General features: G+C 49.6%; 6 protein-coding genes across 6 annotated transcripts; 2 read left to right on the top strand and 4 right to left on the bottom strand.

Annotated features, from left to right (window-relative positions):
• Positions 1-876: 876 nt before the first annotated feature.
• Positions 877-1,245, top strand: F5B22DRAFT_652770 (uncharacterized protein; the record flags this gene model as incomplete). The annotated part of the gene is made up of 1 exon (XM_047979663.1): positions 877-1,245. One exon carries the CDS (start codon positions 877-879, stop codon positions 1,243-1,245), a length of 369 nt encoding a protein of 122 aa, XP_047824659.1.
• A 1,294-nt stretch (positions 1,246-2,539) lies between these two features.
• On the top strand, positions 2,540-5,219 carry F5B22DRAFT_58498 (uncharacterized protein). The gene is made up of 2 exons (XM_047973469.1): positions 2,540-3,354; positions 3,432-5,219. The coding sequence occupies exons 1-2, from the start codon at positions 2,825-2,827 to the stop codon at positions 4,726-4,728; spliced, it is 1,827 nt and encodes a 608-aa protein (XP_047824658.1). The 5' UTR covers positions 2,540-2,824; the 3' UTR covers positions 4,729-5,219.
• Positions 5,220-6,235: 1,016 nt separating this feature from the next.
• Positions 6,236-7,564, bottom strand: F5B22DRAFT_652768 (uncharacterized protein; the record flags this gene model as incomplete). The annotated part of the gene is made up of 1 exon (XM_047979662.1): positions 6,236-7,564. One exon carries the CDS (start codon positions 7,562-7,564, stop codon positions 6,236-6,238), a length of 1,329 nt encoding a protein of 442 aa, XP_047824657.1.
• A 198-nt stretch (positions 7,565-7,762) lies between these two features.
• F5B22DRAFT_632167 (Nse1 non-SMC component of SMC5-6 complex-domain-containing protein) lies at positions 7,763-9,362 on the bottom strand. Its single transcript, XM_047976664.1, has one exon. It carries the CDS (start codon positions 9,174-9,176, stop codon positions 8,187-8,189), a length of 990 nt encoding a protein of 329 aa, XP_047824656.1. The 5' UTR covers positions 9,177-9,362; the 3' UTR covers positions 7,763-8,186.
• Positions 9,363-10,785: 1,423 nt separating this feature from the next.
• F5B22DRAFT_58493 (phosphatases II) lies at positions 10,786-12,324 on the bottom strand. The gene has a single exon (XM_047973465.1). It carries the CDS (start codon positions 12,029-12,031, stop codon positions 11,042-11,044), a length of 990 nt encoding a protein of 329 aa, XP_047824655.1. The 5' UTR covers positions 12,032-12,324; the 3' UTR covers positions 10,786-11,041.
• A 1,257-nt stretch (positions 12,325-13,581) lies between these two features.
• F5B22DRAFT_632165 (Spo7-like protein-domain-containing protein) lies at positions 13,582-15,270 on the bottom strand. The gene has a single exon (XM_047976663.1). It carries the CDS (start codon positions 14,921-14,923, stop codon positions 13,649-13,651), a length of 1,275 nt encoding a protein of 424 aa, XP_047824654.1. The 5' UTR covers positions 14,924-15,270; the 3' UTR covers positions 13,582-13,648.
• Positions 15,271-16,991: the final 1,721 nt, after the last annotated feature.

Raw genomic sequence — 16,991 nt, 5'->3', positions numbered from 1 at the left:
CAACAAAAAAACCACCACACAAAAACCCCCCCCCCCCCCCCCAAAAAAAAAAAAAAAAAAAAAAAAAAAAAAAAAAAAAAAAAAAAAAAAAAAAAAAAAAAAAAAAAAAAAGACACAGCATCATACCATGAAGATAGCAGGGACAATGAAGCGTGAGACAACGTTACTTCACCGAACCGGCGATTTGAGATTACTTCGTCGTTGATTTATGCTTTGGGGTGAGGTGAGCTCGTATCGGGCGATCGCCGCTAAGCGGGTACTACGCTAGGAAGCGTCTAGGCCGTCTCGGAGAAGTTCTTAATATATCGTCAACGGCACTATGAGAATCTGACGTCAGTAAGTCGGTAGTTCAGAAAAGGAAAGAGCGGGCCTGAAGGAATACGAGTTTTACATGTACTTACATATAGACCAAAGTTCCAATGTCTATCCGGTTCTGGTTGTCCAACTAGGCCGATTGCGGGAATTGAACTGGGTAGGTAGACAGGTAAGGTAGGCAGGCAGGCAGGGCTGTGGAGGATTAGCCGGCGAGTCCTCCGCGGCGGCACTAATCTGCAGGTTCGTGAAACGGCCGGGTATAGTGTGAAAGAAGCATTTGGAGCCGGGGATAAACCGCTCGTTTAAATGAAGGGGGGTGTTTAGTACCTACCTACCCGGTCTGGGGTGGCGGTGAGTTGCTTCTCGTGCTTAGTATAATTAGCCGTCATCTCGACTCCCAAGACACGACTCATCTCATCTCATCTGCTCTGAGCAATACGGAACAGATCCTTTGATAGAATATTGCTTATATCTTTTCAGCCTTCTTTCGCTGAACTTGGATTCACACCGACAACACACACACACACACACACACAACACACAGCACTTACCCAACACAAAATGTACACACCGAAGCTCCTAGCCCTCGCGCTAGCACTCCTGCCAGCGGCGCTGGCCCAATGGCCATCCTGCGACCCAAGCTGCAAATCGTGCGGACTGTACTGCAACGAAGGATGTGTGGCACCTCTCGACCTGACCGAGTGCCAGCGGTGTCTGTACTGCCGGCGAGAGTCGTCGTCGTGCGGCTATGTGGACATCAGCGGGGGGTGGACGGAGAACCCGCCGGACCCGGCGTACTGCGCACAGTGCTCGGCGGGCTGCCACTGCCGGATCGACGCCAAGTGCTACGACGGCATTACCATTACGCCTCCGAGTTCCTTCACGCCTACGGCTACGCCTGTGCCTCCTCCTTCGTTGCGCCGGGGCTGAGTTCGGGTGCGGTGAGAATGAATGTTTGGGATGGATTTGATATTGTTTATATGTTGAACTAAGGGAACGCGGTGATGAATGACCTATATGGATAGACTTGCGTTGATTCTTGGAATATGAGGCTCTTCTGTTACTGGATTTGGAAGGGAGGGATGACTGCCAAGCACACCTGTTCATTAGGCATGCATCTACTGCCGCGGTTATAGATACGAAGCATAGGTACCATCATAGACGGGAGACATCCTAACGGCAACAATTTATCGCAGACGGTCGTCATGTAACCTGTCTTCATCATGTTATAAAGATTGTTTGTTGTGCTGAGATAATGACATGGTAAATAGTAGTCCAGAACAATGCGTCTTAGGCATACCTACCTAGTCAACATGAGTGTAAATATACATCTATATACTTACATATACATATGTCGGTAAATAGATGGATGCCTACCTACCTAGGTAGGTAGGTACATATGTATAAGACAACAAAGCCAATGACACAATGTAGCAATGTAGGCCTCTAATTCATCCGGATATACATACTTCGTACATACACAAGATGCCCACATACCGGCCTCTCCAAAACAGATGGTAGCATTTTGTGTTCTGTATTCTGGCTTACACACGAGTCATGTACCTTTCCCGGCGCGGTGTCTAACCTATTCCGGGCTGACTGGAACAAACTAACGAAACTCGCAGACCGTTGCGGTAACGTCATAATCACTGATTTACTTTGGCACTCTCAACAACTTGACCGGTTGGCGCAATGGTAGTATGTTATCCCCATACAACTCACTCTCATCACGAGCTTTCACTAACAGATCATCAGGCGTATAGACCTCCTACTTCCAAGTCATCTACAGTGACCTGTAGAGGTCAGTCTAGGGTTGCGGGTTCGAGTCCCGTGCTGGTCGAATTTTTATCCATTTTTGATAGCCCACATCAATATGTTCATGATATGTTCTATGTTCGTTCATTTGGCCTCGTTACCCATGCTCGCATGGGTATATAAACAAACGGGTCTCTCGGACAATCAAATTTAGCTTTTTGTTTATCTATATCAGATGCTGCCAGCGAAAACTATATTCCAGACAAAGTTCGAATTTGAATTTCTCGTAATCTAAGGCGGAAAGTACTATGTATTATTATATAAGGCCCTTTTGGTGGGGTCGGGCGGACAGCAGGGGCGACGCGCGATAAGAATGCAATCGCCGGCGATAAGGACCTGCAACTTCCTAGGTTCAGCGCGCGAACGCGCCCCCAGCCAAAGCTTCCTGTCGCATTCAGTTCATCGTCGTCGTCGTCGTCGTCGTCGTTATCACCACCACTACTTTCCGTCATCTCTTCGCCCTCTCCCGTTCGAATTCTTCTCATCGCGAACTACATACCGACCTCGAATCAATAACCACCAAGCCACCCAGGGATTCATTTGTCGAATATCATCCCATTGCAACAATCACCAATGCATCATTCGTCTTCATCTTATCCGTTGCCGTAGAACCATAAATATGCCTGTTGCCAGATCACCCACCTCTACAGTGATATGATAGCCCATTGAGCCTTGGCTGTACCATAACATCACCATGGCTACCACAGACGATGTGCCTAAGAGGCAGATAACGCCTGTCCCCGTCCCCATGTTTCCAGTATCCTCCATCCCTCAAGGCATCCCTCAAAAGAGAGCTCTTGAGGACGACCATGCGCCGCCTATCTCATCGCCGCTGAACCCAAACCCCAACCTCAACCCCATCCCGAGCTCGAGTTCAAATCTAAATCCGAGCTCACAATCACACGACGACCCAGTAGCCATGGGAGCTCGCGACAAGCCCACGAGGATCAAGAAGGAGACGCTGAAGAAGCGAGAGTCCAAGATTGGCACTGGTGCTAATACAGCTGCTGGTGGAGGACCTGGTAATGGCCCTGACAGCTCGAGGGCTACCCCTGATCCAAAATCAAAGGAGCCCATACCCAGCGAGTCTTCTCCCTTGCGCTATAAGCTGGCCCCTCCCAAGCCTGCCGACTTCGATCCCGCACGGGGTCCCGTCTTCACCCCTCATCACGACGTTCCCGCCCCTAACGGCTCCACCATCCAGTTCTTCGAGACGTCAGAACAGTAAGCTACCATTTTTTTGATACCAAGAACGCATCCTAATAAAACCGTTGGACAAGCATACTAATTGACATTTGAAGCGTATACAATAAGAAGAGCTATCATTATCTACATTGTATCGCCGATCCTGCTTTCCCTTCCTCATTCTACTATCGCCAGACCGAGCCTGAACCCTATGGCCCTCACATCAGTTTCGAAGATGCCTCCACACACATGTATCTCGATCAATCAGGGCGTCATGTAACGACAGATAAGGGTTTTAGGATGGCAAGAGCGAATGTGGCCGTACGCGAGGGCACATGGTATTGGGAGTGCAAGGTTACCAGAGGAATCTTGAAGGCTGAAAGTGGATCTAAAACCGTGAGCAGTGGCAAGGATGCTGCCTATCAGCCAGAATCGCACGGCCATGTGCGGATAGGCTTTGCTAGACGGGAGGCATCGTTAGATGCCCCTGTTGGGTTTGATGCATATAGCTACGGTCTGAGAGACGTCGCTGGTCAGAAGGTCCACTTGTCACGACCCAAAGAATTCTTCCCGTCCGGTGAGGATATAAGAGAAGGCGATGTAATAGGACTCGAGATTCGACTACCATCCGAGCATTTACACAGGAAGATCGTCCAGGGGCAGTATAACCCCGCTGTGGACCTGAATGAAGAGGAAGAGCCCATTTTAGAGGCGACTAACATTATTCGAGATCGGATACCCATTCGATTCAAAGCTCATATCTACTTCGAAAAGATAGATTATCACGTAACGAAAGAGCTCGAGGACTTAATGAATCCATCACCAGTAGGGGCGTCCGGCCAAGCAGGAAATAGGTCAAGCGACAAACCGAACCCGAACCATGCTATCCCCTCTCTCCGGACATTGCCAAAATCCTACATCAAGGTATACAAGAACGGAGTATTGATGGGCACCCCATTCACCGATCTCTTGGCTTTTCTTCCACCGGCCTCGAAACCCCAAGCGCAAGTAGGCGCCAGAGAAGGTAAAGACGACGGCATGCTTGGGTACTATCCTGCCATCAGCGTGTTTCGAGGAGGCGCGGTCCAGACCAATTTCGGGCCGGATTTCTGGTATCCACCTCCTGGGTATGCACGTCCACCGACAGATGTAGAGATGATGGACACGGATGAGGATACGGTGCACGTGGGCACGCCGCAGCAGAGAAAGCTGGATAAGCCGCGAGCTGTGGCGGACCGCTATGACGAGCAGATCGTCGAGGATATCGTCGCAGACATCGTCGACGAGGTCGACTTCTGGATGCAAGATGGCGCACGCGTACTTGATCGTACCGGCGGGCGTGATGAGAAGGCCGAACCAGTCGGCATTGCACCTGCAAGCGAGGAGATCAAAGAGCTGGTCCAAGATGACTAGTGCTTATTATGTGGACATGATCGCAAACTTGCATTCTCCCACGAACACAGACGCAGGGAAGCGTACTCTCCGCGAGCATCAGTGCCTTTCATAGGGTCATAATGACTGATGCCTAGCTGAGTGAGATGGACGCAATTTGAGGAACCTGACGAATGACTGTCTGACCAGATGATATGATATGACTAGTCCACCACGAAGGTAGCGTTGGAAAGATACCGCTGCGACTATCCCGACGACGAGGGAAGGGATTCCGCTGAGTCTGTTTGGGAGCGTACTAGGTGGTAAGATACCTAGGCAGTGGTAATTATACCCGCACAGACAGGAATATACCCATATATTATATTCATGAGAAGCAACTTTGAAGTGTTTTGATGCGGATTAGTATTGTTTCTAGTAGCCAATTCTTGATCTGATTGCAATGCCGACATACACCTGTATAAGCGAACTAGATCGGTATGTAGTTCTGTGACGATATCAGAGGTTAATATATAACATTTCTAGCCCGATTTCGATATATTATATATTGTTAGCATACAGCTTATGATATTCATAGGCAGAGTCCTGCATTCGTATCTCGTAAGTCAGACGCACCCACTATTGCCACTTTAATCCTTCGTCAGCCAAAACGCTCCTATCATCCGCGAGCCAGTCCCGAGCCCATTGTACATTCTCCCTCTACACCAGTATTGAGCGCCGACCACACAATGGCTTTGCATCTGCTCCTTTGCTGAGCAAGTATGTGCAGACGTCCAATCTACCGTCTCTGGCTGCCCTGCCTAAGGGTGTTCGTAGCTGACGGTCTTTTCCTTCGATGTCGGCTCCGTGGTTGACGAGAAGCTTGACGGTGCTGAGATTCCCGTTGGCTGGAAAACGAAGGTGAGCGGGCCTATGGTGACGAACGACGGCATATTATTGGCGATGGTCTCTGCCCGGACGTTCTTGTGAAATGGGTTGGTAATCTCAAGTACGTATATGATCGGGATATCATAAAACATAACCTCACTACGTGTTGAGTGCTTCGCTGCCCCATAATTGTAGGCATAAGATGTCTGCTTATTTCTTCATCATCACCTAGTCATCACAAACTCGGCCTCCATTGCCACGACCTAATTGTATACAGCAGTGTATTTGAATAGTCCCCGCTTCCATGTGCTTATATTAATAATTTATATTATATAATGAAAAGAGTAGGAAAAGAAATTAAAAGAAAAGAGAAGAATAAAATACATATAATTACCGGGTATCTTTTATAGTCATCATCATCGTCGCTTACCAGCTCGCTGCGCGGTATATTACCCTGTCCTGCCAAACCATACCAACCCTAATTAATGAACGAAGTACCAGACAAATAAAACCATCGTAATCATGCCGTTGATCAACTCTCCCGCCCCATCATTGCGTTTATCAAACGTCAAGTTATCACCTCTAGTTTTCCTCCGCCCCTTCCATCACAAGTACCTAGTCGCAGCGCATCTCGTACTACCAGCGGCACCACGCATAGCCAGCACTACTGAGCAGCCGTACCACCAGCCGCAGAAGAAGTCCCAGGCGCAGGCGCAGCAGCAGTCAACATAGGATCATCAGGTAACTCCTCGACCCTCGGCCGCCCCTCAATCACCTCATCATCCTTTCCCCCTTCCGCCTCATTCTTCTCACTCGCCTCCCGCTCAAGCCTCACCTCGCGGCCCCTCTTATAGCAATACCAAAGCATACTCAGCAGCAAGAACACCGCGAGACTCCAAAGGACATTGGTCCCCACGAAGGCAGGGAATCTCGTCTTCAGCGCGTTCACAATGCCTTTCAACAGCCCTACTAGTGCCCCCGGCCGCGTGACGAGATCGTGGAGATTAGACGGCGTGAGGAATTTCTTGGCTGCGGATTTCAACCCGCCTTCGCTGTCCCCCTTGAGTTCGAGACCTTGCGCCTCCGCGGCTACGGCGAGTAATTCCGGGGCTAGACTCCCCGTGAGTTTCTCGGGGAGTTGGGCGACGAGTTTCTTCATGCTAGACGGTAATTTCTCGTACGTCTTTGCAATGACCCCGTCGCGATCGTCGAGGAGCGAGATTAGATCGTTGTAGGCGGTGGGCACGCCGTTGATGAGGTCCTTGAGGACTTGCGTGAAGCGGCGCGCCATGTCTGCGGATTCGGAGGATAGGGAGAACGCCCGGTTGTTTTTCGCTGATAGGTCCAGGTCATCTAGGACCCGGGCTAAGTCGCTTGATTCTTTGGATGCTTCTTGCGTCGAGGGGACGGCTAGGTGGTCGGGTTTGAGGTCCGGTGTGGGTGCGGGTTTGTTGTGGCGGCGGGATAAGGAGCGGGATAGGTTTGTTACGAAAGTGAAGCGTTTGGGTTTGGGGTCATCTGGTGATGAGGATTTTTCTTGTTTTCCCTTTCCTTTGGCATCTTTGGATTTGCTGGCTATGCTAGATGTGTCGGAATCACTGTCGATATCGAGAACGGGTGTCTTGACGCGCGGCGGGAGAGGAGGGGGTGTCTCGTCTTCATTGACGTCGTAGTGCAAGAGACCCGTGTCGGATGTGAGGCGCTCGAGGAATTTCTCATCCTCACGGTCGAGAATCGGAGTTCCGTGGATTGAACTGCTATCACTGTCGTCGCCATCATGGTCGATAGGCTTTGAGATAATCTTTGGAGATGGTGACGATGATGTAGCAGTTGCATCCAATCCTGTTGCTTCTTCTGGTAATGGTTTTCCATCTTTCATAATCTCTGGTGCCTTTTCCTTCCCTTTTCCCTTTTCTTTATCGCCATTTTCTTTTTCTGCGGCCTTCTGCTCCCGGTGCTTCTTCACCTTTTTGAAAGCGAAGTATTCCAACATCTTGATTGGTGTATTCGGCGACTTTTGGTGAGTGGAGGGAAAGATCGAGGTGGAAGGTTTTAATGACAAAGATCCCGGGCCAAAGGTAAGTTCACAACTTTATAGCGAGAAGACAGGATGTTAATTATAATGTCTGCAAGTGTAAAGCTTGCTGCTGTTGATTGTCAAGACAACGAAGAGGGATCATGGTGGGAGGCCCCTCGACATTCTTGGCGGCCGCTACGTCAGTGATTGCACCGCCACACTTAGCTTACTTAGCAAGTACATTGTGGCGAAAGCATCTTCAACCTCAATATGGCATCAAAAGGGGCAAAGTATGAAGAACTCTGGCAATTGTAGACAAATGCCACATGCCTTTGAGAAAGATTATTTGAAATTTTGGGGTATCAACAACGCACAGTAACACAAATAGGATGCTTGTGTATGGTACATCTGTGGAACTCGCAACACGCATTTCCATGCATCCTTCGCTAGAGATTAGAATCTTCTATGACATGCAGAAAACTTAATAGGAGTAGTCTGAACCATCTCAGGCTACATCCGTCTGATTCATTAGTATCGTGAACTTGGCCACTTTCGTTTCATATTCCCCATGTTGATATCATGAACATTTCATTTCATTTCATTCCTCATCAATCTCACCCTCGCCCTCCTCATCACCATCCTGCATGATGCTTTCCGTCCCATTACTATGTCTTGCACTCTTCCCGCTCCGTCTCCTACCGCGTTGATACGCTTCTGTTTCCGTGACCGCCCTCTCCCCGACAAAGTGTCTTCCCGACCATTCCTTGCTGCACTTGGGACATGCCCGTGACCGCCTCGTCCGGAAGAATGCGTCGGCGCAGTAATCATGTAATCGGATGAGACAATCCCGCTCCACGCACCGCTGGCCAATTGTGACGACATCCTTACATGCCTCACAGAACTTGACGCGTTGCCACTCCCCTTCCTCGGCATCCGGGTCATTGTATGACTCTAGAAGCCACGACCTAAGCTCGAGCAGTGCCCGCGAACTAAGATAATAGAATCCCTCGCGACTGCGCTCGAACCAGCCTTCGTTAACCATGCTTCGCATGACCGTCTCAACCTCACTCGACTTGAGACCCTTGGGTGCCTGACTCTGCATCTCGCCATTCTCCATGGCCTCGTCGTCGTTGTCCGGCCGCGGCGGCACCCGCAACTTGTTGGCCTGCATCTCGTCCAGACACAGCGCCTCCATGCGCGGCGTGTTGTATTTTTCAAACATGGCGTCAATAACGCGCTTGACGAAAGCAATCTCGTCAGGCGAGTGCAAGGTAGCCAGTTGCGTCAGAGCGTCTGACATCGTGTTTACGACGGCGTAGACGCGCTCCTTGCGGATTTGGTGCATGATGCTCCGGATCTCGAGATCGAAGGGAGAGATGGCGTCCGAGGCAGCCGAGATGTAGGAGTCCAAGTCTTCCTGGGTGATCTGACTGGGCTCCACAGGCTCGTTTTCCTGGGCTGTGAATATGGCTGCTAATATGGGTTTTGACTCTGCGAATGTCATGGTTCCCCTCGCTAGGAGAGCCTGGAGGAAGGCGCGGTTGCCATCATTGTACTGGCCAGCGAGTTCATCTTGGTCCTCGTCCATGATTAGATGGGCGGTTTCAGTATGCTATGCTGATGGATATGATTTGTAGCTTGATGTATTCTTTTCCTTCTTTCTCTCTTCAAATGAAGAAGAAACAAACGTTAATGCCTCAGGTTTTCTTCAATTGCAACCTATGAATAATGCTGGTGCTTGGCGTCAAGTGTGGTGAAATGCAAGACGCGCTCCAAGTGAAAACGCGTTAATGAGTACAAAAAGGGAATGGGCTAGCGGGTGGGGTGCCTGGAACAGCTGCCTGGATTTCGCCAAGACAGCGCTGTAAAGCGGGGCTAAAAAAGAATATAGGGATTGTTCTTGGCCCTGGAGGCTGAAATAAAGGTGCTATCCCACGTGGCATGGCGATACTAGCAGCGCATTAAGAATGAAGCTTAACTTAAATAAGTATTAAACTACACGTTTTCTTTTCAATTCATCGCCATTGTTCATCTGCCTGATTCATTTCATTTTATTAACGAGAAAATTATCTACTTATTTATCTAATTATATACTATGTAAGAGCACATCTACATGGGCATATGTTATAAGATAGATAATAGATGGTAGATCATATCTTTACATAGGTAGCCGCAGCACACGCCCCTATATAGTATTGAAAACCCACACTTACCTCAAAACCAGAGGGCCAAGATAAGGAGAAACCAAGAATGAAGAAACCAGGCAGCTGCCTAGTGGTTTAAATGATTCACTCATTCATTGCTTGAATGGATACTAGGTATTATTAAAAATATCACATTATGCAAAAGCATCTTTTATATCTCCAAGCACTCGCTGCCTTATCTCATCCCAACTCATCTCACCTCAGTTCACACTCCTCACAATTCAAAGCAATATTATCTCTACCAATCTAATCAGATATTTTAAAGAACCTAAGTAGATAAACACCTCCTTACTTCAATCCCATATAAATATAAAAATCCAATACCCATCCCGCCAAAAGAGTAAGTGAATCCATACAATTATCACACCAGTCCCATCCATCTCCATCTATACAATCCCAACCCCGATGGAACGGATGGTTTCGCATATCCTCCCTTACTTACATCCCTACCTACCTACTTATATAAGTAGGTACACGTACATAGCAAGTAGATAGCAAGCAACTGATGATCACCCCATACAAAAACATCCAGCAGCGCGAATACTCGTATTACCAACTATAGATCTACAACGACCAATCAGTAGAGTACGAATTAAATGCCATTCATTCCATTCATTTCTATTCCCTACTCTCATAGAACAGAACAGACACCCAGTGTCGCAAAACCCTTCATTCCAATTCACGCCAGTGCCTGCACCACTAAGGATAAGCTTTGACCCCTGCAAGTTTCCATACATCGTCCCGTGTCTTGCTTATACCCCTCGGAGCATCATAATGAAGAATAAGCACCGAAGACCAGGGACACGGGAATTGAGGAAGAAACAATCAATGAAACCTCGTGCCATGTAATTAACAGTAACAGAAAAAGAAAAAACCAAAGGGTATATAAAATGCAGAACCCTAATATAACGCCCAATGCACCGAGCAAGTTCATAATATATCTGTCCGTCCGTCAGTCCGTCTTCCTACCCCATCCGACAGTCCAGAAGACAACCTCTATATCATCTACCACCTTCGAGACAACTTTGGAAAAAGTCTCGTACTAGTGTAGAGTGAGACCAAGTCCGAGTCCGATATAATACATCCATCCATCCATTCGAAACTCCAAACTCATGCAAATTATGAAAAGCAAGCAATATACAAGCGCCTAGCCTAGCGCGAACCGACAAGAACGACAGAGACTCGGATAACGAGTATCTATAAGAAAGAAAGAAAAAAGGAAGGGAAGAAGCCAACGATCGCGACCCAATCATTCGGCAGGGGCATCGACAAACGGCGTAAAATTATCTCGTCCAAGGAATCGCTCCTGATCCGAGCCCTCGAACTGATTCACGCCCGTCATGCCATCATCACCGTCGTCGTCGACAGTCTCATCGATTCCTCGCTTGGTTTTCTTCTGCTGGATATCGCCTCTGGCAAGGTGAGAATAATCTTTAAGTTCGTGCTGATGCACCGTGCGCTGCGCCAACAGGATATCCTCATACGCCCGAAGCGTATGCTTCAGATCTTCGTCCATGCTGACGCAGAACCTCTTATACGTGAGGAATTGGCAGACCTGTGCCGCGCTGAGCCCAAGAATGGCCATTATATATGCGCTCACGACGCTAGCAGAGCGGTCATTGCCTGTCTCGCAGAAGACCAGCACTTTGCCTCTTTTAATGGAGGACTCGTCGACGACCATGTCACCCGTCTCTGGGTCAATCTGCGCTGTCTTGACGGCTTGTTCGCGATAGACGCGCAGCATGTGATCGTTGATCATGCGGATCGCGGAAGGGAAGGCGGGGATCAGTTCGTGATAGCCCGCGACGTCTAGGTAGCGAGCCTCGATGCCCATCTCTTCGGCCAACTTGTCGAAGGCCATGATTTTCAGCCCAGCTTGTTTCGTATCGCGGGCAGCTAGGATCATAGTGATGCCTTCGTCTCGGAGCCACTTGCGATCCCTCGCGACGTTGGAGGGGCCGAGGTAGAGGTAATCTAGGATGGGCTGGGCAACGCGACGGTTTTCGTATTCCCAATGGGCGGCGGAGTCTTGGGCAACTTGTTCGAGGCCGTTTTGCGTGATGATGGCGAGGTCCTTATTGCTCAGGAATGATGGGTCGACATTGTCGTAGCTAGGCACGATCTTCATGGGGGTTGTCCAATTAGTGGGTGGTGGGATGACGAACGGAGGGTTGGGAGTTTGACGTGTGTATGGTGCGGTAGGCACTGCGGCGTGGCGGATGCGAGCTATGGACTCCATGGTGATGCTAGCCTTACAGTCCGACGTTAAGTATTCCCAAGAATGAGCCGGGGGCCAATTGGCCTCTTGTGACGGTGGGAAGTTGGCGACGCGCGGCGTTATGTTACGTTAGGTACTCAATTGGTAATTGAGACCGAAGAGCTGGGAAGCTGGAGTCGGATAGACCGTGACGTCAGGCTGCACGCGAATGCGCTCGGCAGCACAGGAGATGGGACGAAGGGATTCAATACACAAGACAAGGTAAGAGATAGCGGGAAGAGACAGATTAAGTGGAGTTGAAGTCGAGGTGGGAGCAAGCAGTGATCTGCAGGTTCAATGATCCAACAATGAATGGGATTGCAGAGGGATTGATTGCAGAGATTGGTCGAGTTGTTGAAGCTGTCGCAAAGACCGACTTCGACTTGACTTGGCTGGAGTTGACTTGTATGGGTGGGAACGTGCAAAAGCGGATACCCCCGGTGTGCGGTAGAGTTGGTAGAATCAGTAGAATTGAATGTTCCAAGGTTGTGAGAATGCTACTACTGTCCGTCGAAGAGCATGGGATAAATCAATAGAGTCCAGCGAAAGAAGAAGTTCAACGAGTTCAAATGAGCTCCAATGCTGGTTGCACAGCGACCGAGGCAAGACGCACGCGGCAACGAAGGAAGGAAGGTGCTGACTGGAGCCTGCCCGTGACGATGTCCACCACCTGCCTCTTAATACAACATCCCACTATCAAGCTCGCACCTGCTGATGGCAGGTACGGTGGGAGTGGCTATATTACCCCTCACAGTGGATTCCTTCAGTAGACTAGAACTTCAACTCAACAACATCAATACAATCCTTTGGCAATCCATTCGTTTATCACTGCCGAGTCTAGAACCAACTAAGTACTAGTAGATTCAAGGGTCAGGTCTAGCCTCGGACACACAAATACACCTGAACATACCTACACCAAGGAAAACAAGAGTGAAGGTTCATTACTATAATTAGTAGAAGGTTGGTTGGTTGCCTATTACTGATGAGAAACAACACAAAAAAAGAAACAGAAATATTAGTTTGAGCGGCGTGCTGTGTACTACTGTATGTACATGCTCGTTTGTATGTATCGCGGACTAGATGCAGGTGTAGGTAGGTACTTTCCCGAATAGGTATCCATCGTCAACTTCGATGTTTCTCTCAAGCCCTCTACCCCAATTCATGGTTATTACTACCTAGGTTAATCATAACATATCACCGACAAACCCCTAACAATCATGATAATCCTGACATTGGTCTTGACTGGTGGTGAGTAGGTAGATTTATTGTAAATGATGATCCTACAATGTCATGTTCCAGTGTCACGATTAGGTACCTACCTACCTACCTACCTGAATACACGCCGTCTAAATAATGTCTCGAGGTCGAGACTCGAGCAATTCTAAGAATTGCATACTTCCAGAATAACATATAACCTTTTGAAGTGACATGTTTCCCAGCAGCTGGAAACGACATATGTTAAGTCTTACTCATGCCGCAGGGCCTATAACTAAGTAGAAACCACTTCATGCACTTGGAGAGAACTTTCACAATGCATTTTAAAGACACTCTTTCAGATTGAGGTACTATCTACCAACTGTATGAAACCCCTTTCAGGCTTCACTTTTCACCCACCGCATGGAAAGCATCGCTATCCACACTACTCCCCCTAGCCAGAGGCGACGGGTTTTCAGGCGTCACAGATTGCCCATCGATGCCCGGTCGTTTAGACCTCGACCCCGTAGAGACATGTTTCTTGCGTCTCTTGTCCGACGCATTGGAGCCCGTGCTGGCCTTCCTGCTAATACTCGCCTCGTCTGATTCCACGGGCGGCGTCGGGCTCCGCGACGACGATCCCGCAGAGGTACTACCTCGCCGGACGCTGCCGCTCCGCGTGCGCTTGCTCTCCTTTATTATCGCCGACGTGCGGCGGTAGTGGTTCTTCTCGAAGTCGGTGCCCGCACCTGTCGTTCCTATCGTCTTTTCCTCCGTCCGACGGCGTGACCCCGGGAACCACCAGAACCACCGGCTGCGTTGGCGCGCGTTCTGCTTATCCCTTGCCTGTAGCTTCTTTCGTAGTAGAGCACGTCGCTCGTTCTCCTTTTCCCAATACTCGTTCCTATAGATCTCCCAGTTTTCTCGGAAATTGGCCGAGAATGGCTTGGGCCATAGGAGAAGCTTGACGTAATCACCGCCAGGTGCAAGATCCTCTTCATGACCTCCGCGTTCCTCATCACCACCAGAGATGAAGGGAAGCTGAGGATGCTCCTTGCCTCCAAGGTTTAATTCTCTGTCCACTTCTCGTAGGACAGACGGTTCCACAAATCGATACTGTCCCGCCGTGTTGGAGAATGCACCGTACGTGAAAAACCAGGTAATGGTGGACATGATCTCCACCCACCAGGGTCTCTTGATAACGACCAGTTTGCAATTGAAGCCGCGCAGGCCTCTGTTGGATATGGTGAACCACCTGCGAGGCCACCTGATGCCGCGATCCCATATGCCCGTAGCCCACACCAAGATTCCCGTGACAATACCGCTAATAAAGCACACCTTCTCCGTCATGTCGACGACCCAGTAGACGGAGCCGCCGACACCGCTCCCATCCTCGCGCGGGGCCAGGAAGAGCGCGTAGCCGAAGCCGGCCAGCCAGACACAGAGAAGGCTGAGGAAGAAGGTGTGCTTGCGGCGGCGGGCGCGCAGCTCGAGGTATTGCGCGCGCAACGAGGCCTCGAGGATGAGCATGTTGAGGTAGATCATGGACGGTGAGCTGGGGGCATTGTGCAGAGGATCGACAGGCTTCACGGCATCGACGCCACTAGTTCCGACGGGCGACTTGATTTCGTGGCCAGGCTGCGGTGCGCCCTTGACGATGGAATCGATCGAGTCCGCCATTTCCAGGCAGGCAAGCCGGGCTCGCCACGAGGAAGACGATGAGACGCAGCCGACCCGAACCCGGCGCGGGGAAAGGGGGACGAAGGAGAGGGTCGACGAAGGGGACGTAAGCCCACGTCTAAGGTGCGTCACCAGGCTAGCGAGCGCATTCGCCGTGGACTGTCGGAGTTTTCGATATGTGTGTGTGTGTGGAATGGCGGTGAGAGGTGATCGCACAGAGTATCTAGTAAGAAGGCTTCAGACCGCGACACTCGTCGTGTTGCCAGCTCGAACTGCTGTGTAATAGGATGTAAGTATGTAATATCGAGTGGCCCATCTGCCGCTGCACGTCATTTATTTTTACCAGGACAGGGCTGGGTCGAGCTGGTCGAGCTTGGGGCAGACTTGGGGCTAGATAGGTCCTTGCCGGGCTCTTTCCGGGGTCTGAGCTGTGCTGCGCTAGTGCTGAGGGCTGACCTACCTAGGCACACACATCCACTAAAAGGGTAGGTAGCGATAGGTAAGTAGGTACCTAACCTACCTACTACCTACAGTACAGCAGGCTGCAAATAGGCTACAGTGCATGTAGGCTACAGCAGGCACCAGCCTAAAATAGCTTGAAAGTAGGTACCTAGGTAGGTACTTACTAAGGTACCTAATCTACTATGTATCTACATGTGAAATACCTATCACGATGCTCACTTACAGTTGTAGAAGACGGCTGTCTTTACACCAAGCCCTCTATCACGACCCAGCTTGAAGCTACTGAACAGTTATATATATCTATATATTGATATTAATAAGAGATCATCTTCTTCAGACGATATCCGAATAGTACCTAGGTAATATATCCAACCTGCCAGCAAACTGCTTCCAATGTCATCGTCATCGTCATCATCAGCTACCTACCTCCCGAGATAGGTGGTAGCATCCATCTTACCGCTTCCACGCGCATGCAAAGAAAGACCATGACAACAAATCCTCGTGGCATGTACAGAAAATCTTCCCATCACACCAATCATGTCCCCTGGATTACGAGCCTTACAACGCCATACGTCAATGCTTACGTTGCATGGGAAGAGCTGTACTGTTACTTCCGCACCGTCATCCAAAATTTTCCCCTTCTTTTTCTATGATGGAAACGCAGTAGAGGCCACGAATTGCGAGGTCTCCGAATCGCATTCTCCTACCCTCCCCTGCTCTTTGCTCTGTCTCCAGACTGGGGCAGAGATTTCCTGAATGAATTCATCCCGAACTAGCGATCAATCGACTCATGTGGTGCGTCGCACCGCAGGGCAGCTCACCCGCATGTCATCTCGGTGTGGAACAGGACAGCCTTGGTTACTTACTGTTGTGCGACTGGTAAGGGGGTGAGCATCTAGGTATTATCATGATCCTATAATAGGTAGATTTACGTGTGTGTGCGTCCTTGGTATGTGGCTGATATACTCCTGCGCTTATTTATACATACCTACCTCTCTCACCCTGTCTCTCTGTCTCCTATATATATGTATATGATCGAACCCCGGAACTGCTATGTTATAGATATATCATGTATTGTATTCGCAAGTGAAACAAACCGTCCATTGACTATCATCCACCATCGGCACTCCGAGAGGATATACCTACCTACCTTGACGCATATAGACACATTCACATCCGATTTTACCTGTCTACCTATCATCTCGAGAACGCACTCAACCCACCTTTCGAATGCTTCAAGTAATATTCCCCTTCCGCAACAACAAAGCCATGTCTTCTCCCAATCAGCCGGCCCCGAATGCCGGCGCCCATACATTGGAGAAACCTCAGCCACCTTTACCTCCCCATCCCATCAAGCTATCCACAGCCAGCACAGCATCCAGAGCTGTTCCCCGACGCACAATGGCGACAGAGATCAACTACCCGGACCCCCTCCCAGGCGGGTTCCAGCCGGGGAAGAAGTGTTGTGAGCATCATCATCATCACCATCACCATCCCATGGCCGAGACCAATTCCTCAGGAGGATGGGGGCATGTAGCACATCTCCTAGGGCTATCGATGAGCAACACGTGGTCTCAACGAGCGCTCGCTGACTTGAAGTGTTGAA

The sequence above is a fragment of the Xylaria bambusicola genome (assembly GCF_022495145.1).
Source record: "Xylaria bambusicola strain CBS 139988 unplaced genomic scaffold F5B22scaffold_112, whole genome shotgun sequence".
Lineage (NCBI taxonomy): Eukaryota > Fungi > Ascomycota > Sordariomycetes > Xylariales > Xylariaceae > Xylaria > Xylaria bambusicola.
Note: the sequence above shows the minus strand (reverse complement) of the source record. Positions and strands in the feature narration are given on the sequence as shown.

What these genes read in the sequence shown, in the direction of transcription:
- F5B22DRAFT_58498 (XM_047973469.1), top strand. Translation starts at nt 2,825, where the DNA reads ATGGCTACCACAGACGATGTGCCTAAGAGGCAGATAACGCCTGTCCCC. An exon ending in TTCTTCGAGACGTCAGAACA is followed by an intron (nt 3,355 to 3,431) that starts GTAAGCTACCAT and finishes TGACATTTGAAG; the next exon opens with CGTATACAATAAGAAGAGCT.
- F5B22DRAFT_632165 (XM_047976663.1), bottom strand. Translation starts at nt 14,923, where the DNA reads ATGGCGGACTCGATCGATTCCATCGTCAAGGGCGCACCGCAGCCTGGC.
- F5B22DRAFT_632167 (XM_047976664.1), bottom strand. Translation starts at nt 9,176, where the DNA reads ATGGACGAGGACCAAGATGAACTCGCTGGCCAGTACAATGATGGCAAC.
- F5B22DRAFT_58493 (XM_047973465.1), bottom strand. Translation starts at nt 12,031, where the DNA reads ATGGAGTCCATAGCTCGCATCCGCCACGCCGCAGTGCCTACCGCACCA.